The sequence below is a fragment of the Hydra vulgaris genome, chromosome 10, assembly GCF_038396675.1.
Source record: "Hydra vulgaris chromosome 10, alternate assembly HydraT2T_AEP".
Lineage (NCBI taxonomy): Eukaryota > Metazoa > Cnidaria > Hydrozoa > Anthoathecata > Hydridae > Hydra > Hydra vulgaris.
This window is the reverse complement of record NC_088929.1, coordinates 49,185,001-49,194,886: the sequence shown is the minus strand read 5'-3', so window position 1 is coordinate 49,194,886 and position 9,886 is coordinate 49,185,001. Positions and strand designations below refer to the sequence as shown.

The 9,886-nt window shown below is 31.4% G+C and overlaps 1 protein-coding gene across 1 annotated transcript; it reads left to right on the top strand.

Annotated features, from left to right (window-relative positions):
- Positions 1 to 4,836: 4,836 nt before the first annotated feature.
- LOC136086410 (histone-lysine N-methyltransferase SETMAR-like) lies at positions 4,837 to 5,712 on the top strand. Its single transcript, XM_065808708.1, has 2 exons — positions 4,837 to 4,846; positions 4,997 to 5,712. The coding sequence occupies exons 1-2, from the start codon at positions 4,837 to 4,839 to the stop codon at positions 5,710 to 5,712; spliced, it is 726 nt and encodes a 241-aa protein (XP_065664780.1).
- The last annotated feature ends 4,174 nt before the right edge of the window (positions 5,713 to 9,886 follow it).

Below are 9,886 nucleotides of genomic sequence, written 5' to 3'. Positions count from 1 at the left end.
GAGTTGAACCAGCCAAAATTAATGGTTACCACTTATTGCTGAGTCAAACATATGAGATGCTAGTTCAGTGAAAATTTTAAAGAAATCCACTGATCTTAAAACAGCACTTGCAATTGCTTTTTGAATTCCGATTTCATTTGGAAGATGGCCATCTGCTGAAGCAAGTAATCTTTAAAAACACTTTTCAGCTCCTTCGTATACAATGATAACACTAAATAAAAAGGGAGTACTAGTGCATTTTGACATTTAATGCAGATAATTTTTTTTGAAGTCAATTTTGCTACATATCCAGCAAAATATGAAATTGAAGCTTTTTTGTATTCAGACTGGTTGCTGAAATTCGGAAAATCTGCATAATCATGATCACTACTAGTTAGTTTTCACTCCATCAAATCATTTTTTCTTATTAATTCAATTCAGTCATAGATATTTTAGTGCTGGAGTCAGCAAAAGAATCGTCTAATACATTTAATATATGTGTTTTATTTCTGATGCTGCAGTTACCATTTGAACATTGAATGCAATTTCGCATCAAGAGTCATTTACATGTGGCTGTAAATTGTTGGCAATTGGGATTGTTGTTAAATATTCCTGCAGATTTTACAGCACAGAAAAAGAGCTCTAGATGGTCTTGACTGAGCTTATATGTTAACAAATAGTTTAGTGGTATGCTTTTTTTTTCAACCCAGTCAAGAAATATACCTTGAAGAGATTTAGTTGCTACCAAAAATCCAATAAAACCAGTTTTTCTACTAGACAGGATCATTTGCATACCAGTAGTATCTTTAAGACTAATGATATAACTATATGCCATGTCAAGAAACGGATACCAAAGTGCCTTGTTACATGTACGCAATGCTGACTTGTACCCTTTGGTATATGGGTTTCTTGAATTTAATATGTCATATAATCGATCTATTATGCAAATAAACTTAATGGTAGCACCACATCCTTTAAACTGTGACAATTTAAGATTTTCTGAACAATAATGTAAAGCATCAGCAACACTTGAACTGAATATTTGAGCAGCTAGGTTTACTTTTAATTTTTGTTGTCTGAATTCTATAGGGGCTAATTTCAACTTGTTTCCCATTCAAAAAACTTCTTTGGATTGCAACTTTTCAAGTTCAACTAAATAATGCCACCTGATTCTATTATTTTTACTGTCTACTATAATACCAAGATCTGCCAGTGTATTTTGAGAAGTTTTAACATGTGGCATACATCTAACAATACATACACTTTTTCAGATGAATTATTTGGATTGGGAAAACTGGGTAAAAAATTACTTGGTTTTAAAATTGCACCAAGTTCAGAAAGCATTGCAAAGTTGTATGCTGGACCATCGCAAGTTAGCGAAACAATTTTTACACCAACATCTTCAAACAATTTCTAACTAATTTGGCACGTTCCGCTCCATTTAGTCCATCAATAAAAAATAACCATATATGGTACATCAATAAAAAAATAACTATATATGGTACTTTCAAATTACTATTTATTGAAACCACCATTAGAACAAGTGCATCTCTTGCCAATGGTAAAGAATCATCATTGTTAATCCCATTTCCAAGATCAACAAATCCTCTAAATTTCTTTCCATCCCATTGTACCTGCTTTTTTATTGCCATCTCATCAAGCATAAGGGAGCACAAAATCTCACGACCTATTTTTTTTTGCGGCACATACAGCAGCTTGCAGAGCAATTAAAACAGCTTTGATGAATCCAGGTTCGTCTGTTACTTTGGTGTACCAATGTCTTATTTGAGATTGATGTGGTAGTGCCAATTGAAAAGTCTTTCGAACAAACTCGTAAGCTTTAGAAGAATAAAATTGCAAAGTCATTGCAAAAGATCGCAGTTCGTCTGGAAATTTATTTCTGATACAATGTTGATTTTTTATTGATGAAACTCTTTTCATAATTGTTAGAGGTGAAAATGTTGTTGTAAGCATTTCTTCACATTGAGATGAGATTAAGTGATTACTTTTAAGGCATTGAACAACCTTTTTTAAAGACTTGACTTTAGATTTCAGGCGACGATTCTTTTGCTGTGCACTTTTCAATTTTGATTTTAAATTTTGAATTTTATTTTCTTGCACTTTAAATGATGAAAAGTTTCTATTTACATTTCTATTCTATTCTCTACAACATCTCTTTAAACACATTCATGTTTTTTTAATCGTTCGTTGACATTTTCAAGTTCTACTTTCCTTGATTCGTTTCATTAAACAGAGTTTTATACGATTTTTTTATTAATAATATTTTTGCATTCAAGTCATCAATTATGTCGTTAGATAATTTTAAGTTTCCGCAAATAAGTTTAAGAATGTCGTTTTGCTGTGTTTGAAACATTTCTTTGAATATTTCTCGAACAATACTTATTGAAACTTCTTTATCGCCATTAGTGCAAGATTCTGTTCATAACTTTTTCGATTTATTTATTATATGAAATAAACTTTTTTAATCCAGCAAGAGAAGAAACAATAATAATAATAAAACAAAAAACAAAACAAAAAAATACATATACCCAGTGGGCACCGAACCAAAAAAAGACGTCTTTTGAACGTTCAAAAGACGTCGAAAACGAACAAAGACGTTTGATACGTTTAAAAGACGTTCAAAAGACGTCTTTTTTATGTTCCGTGCCTACTGGGTATATTTTCTCTTCAAAGCAAAACACGTCCGTTCACCACGACGTTTTGAGCATGGTGCATCATCTTTACTTAAACTATTAAAGAGTAAATCATAAAACTGAATGTTATTTCACACTTCCAATGTGAAATAACATCAGGACTCATTACTTAGAAACACCCAATATGATTTTTTAACATTAATTATTTGCAAAAACTACCTGAATTAAAACAACTATAACTGCAAAAAAACCCAAATATTTTAAACTTGAAAACCCAAATATTCTAGAAAACTGAAATAAAAACAAACTTTGTGATCAAGGTGTCATCAAGTCAGCATGTGATCAAGGTGTAGTCAAGCCAGCCAGACGAGTCTCTTAAAATGTCTAAGACCTTGTCTTCAGACTGTATTGAAAAACTTTAAAGAAAACTTCAGAAAAATTTGAACTTCGACAGCCCCTTTTTACAATGGTACTATCATTAACAAATAGCTTTTTTCAAAGCTTTTCCATTACCAGGTTAAACTCTGAACCTTTTTATCGTTGATTGTTTGAGGAAAATAAGCAGACTTTATCTTAAATAATCTAAAATTTTGTAGTTTTTTTGAAGAGTACTAAAAATCTATAAAATAACGTGGTCACATAAATCATTAATTTTTCAATATATTTACTTTAATGATCAGTAATAGTAATAATATATTTTTTTCCTAATGTGATATACAATGTGTTCCTTAACGTAAATCAGAACTCCTCCACCCCGTTTATTTGTTTGTCTTTATAACAAAATTGTTTCAAAATCTGGAAGATGGAAAATAGAATTATTTTTAGACTCATTCGAAGAAATCCATATTTCTGTTAAGCAAATTATATTAAAAATATTTTCAGTTTTATCTAAAAAATCACAAAACTTTTCCAAATTTTTATTTAGACTTCTAATATTAATGTAAAGGATTCTGATTTTTTGATTTTCAGTGCCGTTTTTATTAAGAAGTTCTTTTAACTTATTGGGATAAAGATAAGAACAACGTGTGTTCACATCATTAAAAAAGTTGACATTTGGATCTAAATTAAGATCTGATTTTAAGTATTTATCATGAAAATTAAAAGTAAAGGATTCGTAGTCATCCATTTTTGTTTTTAAATTTGATTATAGAATATTAAAAAAATTCCTTTATAATTATAGGTCACGCGTAATTAATTTATTGTAAGTTACTTTTGCAAACTCATCTATCGCTCGCAATTCCTTCGCTTCTTTGAAAAGCTTTCTTCGTAAATTTATTGTAAAATCGCTATAGTCTTCGTTAACGTACAACCGCTCGTTCCAAAGCTTCATCGTCATATATTTGTTTAACACTAGGACTTTGTCTTTGTAGTTTTGAAATCGAACAACTATTGATCTGTTTTATCCTGTTTCTTTTCCAACTCGATGGGCTCTATCTATTAAATATTTTCCTCTATATTAAGCTTCGTATTGAGGAATTCTTTGATTTTTTGTTCACTTTCCCAAGTTTCATTAGCTTTATCTTCAATCCCAACAAATCTCAAGTTGTTTCTACGGCTTCTGTCTTCTAGTTCTGCTATTTTCTCTTCTATGTTATTGTTTCCATTTTCAATATTACTTATATCTGATGATTTTTTCGACACTGTTTTTTTTAATTCTGTAAGTTCAATTATTATTTTATCATAGCTTTTGCTTATAAATTCAACAGCTTTCTGTACCTCAGATATTTCTTTTTTAAACGTCAAGTTTTCATTTTTTAAGTTATTAAATTTAAGTTCCATTTTTTCTATCCGATCATTAAAAGTTGTCATCATAGTATTTTCAAGGATTTCTTTAAGTTGTGCTGGTGCAAAGTTTTTCGCCATTATTACAAGTTTTTTAAAACGCTCTTAAAAACACGTCCGTTCGCGGCGAAATTTGCGGTGGAAAAAAAAAAAAAATTATTTTTTATTTTTAGGTGCCCCAAGAAGTCCTAACGGTCTTGTCACAGAGCACCGCGGAAGTGCGTTTAACCAGGAAGTTCGCGCCTCCTTCCTATCTATAACTATATCTATCTATCTATCTATATCTATCTATCTATTTATATATATATATATATATATATATATATATATATATATATATATATATATATATATATATATATATATATATATACAATAGATAGATATATTTTATACATATATATACAAAAAAAGGAAAGATATGTCAAGGCGTTAGTTTTGATAAATTCTCTCCCACTTGCTAAGTTTTAAAAGGTTTTAAAAAATTATTTACTTACGGACGTAATAAAAACATATATACTAAATTTGTTTTAGTAAGTTTTAGTAAAATTTGTTTTTTTCACTAAACTGGTTTTAATAAGGGGGAGGAAATGAAAACTTTGAAGATGGACCAAGATCTGGAAGACCATCCATCGTAAACAACGAGGATATCAAGCTGGCAATCGAGCAGGACTCCAGTCAAACATGTCAGGACCTTGCCTTAAGATTTAATGTGAGTGATGAAACTATTCGTTTACATTTGCACCAACTTGGAAAACGTTGGAAGTTGAGCAAATGGGTACCTTATGGGTTGAGTAAAACAAACAAGCTACAACGCTTAACCATTTGTTCTTCATTGCTTTCCCGCCACAATTTAATGCCATTTTTTGACCGGATGTTGACGTGCGACGAAAAGTGGATTATGTACTGCAACAAAAAACGAACATATCATTGGCTAGCCAGTAACGATCCAGTACCAATGACTGCTAAACCAAGCATTCACCAACAAAAGGTTTTACTGTGTGTATGGTGGACTACAGCAGGTATTGTTCACTATGAGTTGCTACCAAGTGGACAAACCATTACTGCTGAGATATACTCAGACCCAATTGGACAGAGTTTCGGTTGCTCTTCGCCAAAAACAAGCGGCTTTGGCAAACAGAAAAGGTGTTGTATTCCACCAGGACAACGCCAGACCGCACACCGCAAAAATTACGCGGGAAACTCTAGCACGTTTACAATGGGAGATTCTACCTCACCCTCCGTATTCACCAGACCTTGCACCAAGCGACTATTACCTGTTTTTGGCCCTGGATAATCATATGAGGAATCGACAGTTTCGAAATAGAGAAGATCTCGAAAATGAGTTAATTCAATTTTTTAGCTACCAAACTCAAGACTTTTATAAAAATGGAATATACCAGCTTGTTTCACGATGGGAGAAAGTTATTCTTGCTGAATGAGATTATTTTTAAGAATAAACTTTATTAAAACTGTTTTTATGTGTATTTATTTATGGATCTGCAAAACCGCACGAACTTTTTTGGTTGCCTGATATTTCTAACTAATTCCAAAATACAAAATGTCAGCAAAGATATTTTTAAGAATAATTATACAGGTCTTGTCTAGTAATTCTTTCTATTCAAAACAAATATTGAAACAGCTCAAGTTGATTACATCAACTCCGATGATGTGTAAGGCATTTTTGTGGAAATGCTGTATCTCTTTTTTTGCCGCAAGACTGCAAGAGGTAAGAACTGGGACACTATATATCATATGGCTAATAGTGTAAAACCTGTAGACTTGTAGAAGGTTGGGCAGTGTTTAAGCCATTAGGTTTCTTCGTTTCATAAAACTTAATAAACGTGAATGCTATTGATACAACTCTATGAAAAAATAATAATTCTTATATATAAAATAAAAACCAAATATTTTTTTTAAAGTGAAAAACTTTTTTAAAGTGAAAAAAATAACTTTTTTAAATTTTAACTATAATTTATACGAGTTATATTGTTTATATTTATACAAGTTTTTCTACGTAAAGTTTGAATTTTAAATGGCAATCATTAACGCATTTTGCGTGATTTTTAAACCACATGGGATCCATCTAGAAAACAGAACTAAACTCCTAAACGTATGGGGTTCGTTTGCTATTGCTGGCTGCGAATAAACTTTTTATAAATATAAATAAGTGAAAGCAAACTTAGCACCTATATATTTAAAATTCTTATTTCAATAAAATAATGTTTTGTGTGAGAATAGCGATTTACAAAGCAGATTAAACGGATTGCATGTTTCTGACGGTCAAAAAGACATTGCAACTTTTTTCTGTACTACCCCAGGCAACTCTTTAGTCACTACTGTTTCTAATCTTTGTTAAAGACTTATACAAAGCCTCTATCCTGATAATTATTATTTATGCATATGACACCAACCTTTTCCAATACCATACTGACGTGTTTGTAAACACCTTGACGTTTAAAACTTTTCTCAACAACTAGTAATAAACCTAAACTCATTTCTTAATGTTTCAAATGTAATAAACTAATGTTAAATACAAACAAAACTAAATAGCATCTTTTTCATTCCTTCGCAAAAAAACGTTCATTATCAAGTATCACGCCTCAAATAAGGATGAAACTGTAACAAAAAAAAATTCTCTTATGAGATTCCTAGGTGCTTATCTTGATGATAATATACCTTGAAAAAACCATATTAATCATGTAAGCACCAAAGTTTCTAAAAGTATTGGCATTTTGTATAAAATCCGACCTTACTTAAACAAAAAAAGCTTTACACAGCTCTATTACTCATTTATACACAGCTATATAAATTACACAAAAATCTCATGGAGTAGTACCGAAAAGAGTAAACTACAACGTTTATATCGCCGTCGGAAATGATTTGCGTAATTAATTATGTAGATCGCTGTACACATTCAAAACATTTCTTCTTTGATGAAAATATATGATGTCTACAAACTTAACGTCTTTAATATTTTATGTTTTACTTATATGTGGAAAAGCAATTTGTACTTCACTGTTTTTAACGACCTTTTTACATTGAAACTTTTTTATAAGTACTCACTAAGAAATAATGATTTGCTAAATGAACCATTTCATAGAACAAAATTTTATTAATTTTGTATTAGTAATCGTGCACCGTAGGTGTCGTCCATAAAGTACGTAATGTCAGTAATTCAGAAGTTTGACCCTCCCCTGTTGCCATTATTTTTAAGCTTCTTTCCCCCTTTAAAAGGAGGAACACTTTTGTAATACCACTGGCCTTTTTTTTTTTAAGAAAATTAAAATAGCTTTAATTTAGAAAAAATTGTGCAGTGGTTTTCATAAATTTAGAGGCACTTATATAATTTTTAGTTTTTTAACTAAAAAACAATAACGAAAAAAGATTTCGGTTTAGATTTTTTTCTATTTATTAAGTAAATACATACAGAATACAAAATTAAAAAAATATTTACAAAAAAAATACAAATACTAAGTAATAATTAGGTACAACTACTTGGTATTAAAAAAGACAAAAAAAATTATTTATAAATTTAGACGCACAATACATTAGGAGGCGTAATTTATGAACCAATCAATATTTTGTGTATCCGCCTTTTGCTTAAACAAAACTAGGAACTCTTCTAGGCATAGACTCAACAAGATTTTTGCACATCGCTTCTGGGACCCTATACCAGGTTTCCTTAAGGACGCCCTTCAGCTGGCCAAGTGTGGAAATTTGAAGCTTTGCCAATTCATGGTCAATCCAAACCCAAATGTTTTCAATCGGGTTCAAATCAGATGAGTATGGAGGCCACGGTATTGTCTTGATATTATTATCGTTGAACCACTCCTTTGTATAGTATGCAGTATGTGCAGTAGCGCCATCTTGTTGAAGTTTCTATGGTTTATCATTGAGCGTAAGCAGGTCAATTGATGGTTGTTTTCCGGTACTTCTACGTATGTTCTGGAGTTGATTCTTCCGGTGTATGTTTGGCACATACCAACACCTTTGTAATTGAAGCATGACCAGATTCCTATCGAGCCTGCTCCACTTTGTACAGTCGGTCTAATGTACCTGGCGTAATACTTTTCTTGAGCCATTTTTTTGACTGTTATGTTAGATTTCAACCGATAAGCTCAAAGTTACTCTCATCAATCCACATAATGTTTTTCCATTGTTCTATCGTCCAATACCTTCTTTCACGACACCATTTTAGTCTCCTTTGTTTATCATATGGACGCAGGAGCGGTTTCTTCAAAGCAAAGTAGACTCCAATCTTGTATTTGATAAGTATTCGGCGGACTGTGCTTTGAGAAGTAGATGTATTTTGCGTTTTATTGAATTCTGTGGTCAATTCTTTGTAATTAATTCTTGGATTAGCTCTGACAGCTCTAAAAAGGGCACTATTGTCCTTTCTGGTGGTTGACAAGGGTCTACCTGGCCTCGTTTTCTCGCTGGTACTACCAGTGTGAAGAAAGTTTTGCTTCGTTGTCCGAACGCATTTCTCAGAAACTCTAATCAACCTGGCAATTTCTCTATTACTTTTGGTTCCTTCTTTGATGTGAGCAATAATTTGCCATCTTTCACCTTGAGTGATACGTCATTTACCCATTTTTCGCGTCTTTTTAGTGCAAAACTAACTTAACTTTTGTTTATTAATTAAATAATGATTAACTAATTCCAGGGAAGTCATATTTACGCAAGGTTTTTTGACAAAATCAATTAATTTAGGCCTATTAATGAGAAATATGGGGAAAAAACTACTAAATAACTATCAATTAACAAGCTATGAATTTTTTGATTGTGCGTCTAAATTTATGAATAAAACAAAATCAAGCTTATCAATTAACTTTTTTGTGTTAATTGGTATAGAATGAGTAATAAATATCCTGTAAAAAAAATGAAGATCAAAATGAAAAAAAAGAACTCTATAATAGAACTTCACTTCCTCTATTAAATTATATATCAAACATAGCGATAGCACTTTTATTTTATTTTTATTTCAAGTATTTTCTTACATATATGTAAAAAAAAATGAGTGTGTCTAAATTTATAAAAAACCATTTTATAAATTAAGAAATATTTTTTAAATTAAAGCGCGCCTCTTTAAAACCCACAGGGCACGGTACGTTTTTAAAACGTTTTTAAAACGTTTTTCGACGTTTTTATAAGGTTTAAACCTAATGAAACGTAGAGCTTGTAAGAGATTTAAAATTAGGTTTGTTTTTTTTCTTAAACGCATAACATAGATAGCTCAATCAGGCCCGCCGTGAGTAGGTGTCACATAGGGGATGAGGGGTGCCGTTCACATTTTTGCCGACCAAAAACAAAGGTTGTCTCATACTTCCCTCTACATATACACACACACTCTCTTTGCGCCCGAGATGAGCTCAGCGGTTTTGTGTGGTGCCATCAGTGTCGCATCGAAGGGTTTTAGACCTCCCCTTTAATTTTAATTTAGCGAAATAAATTTTAAAACTTTTTCA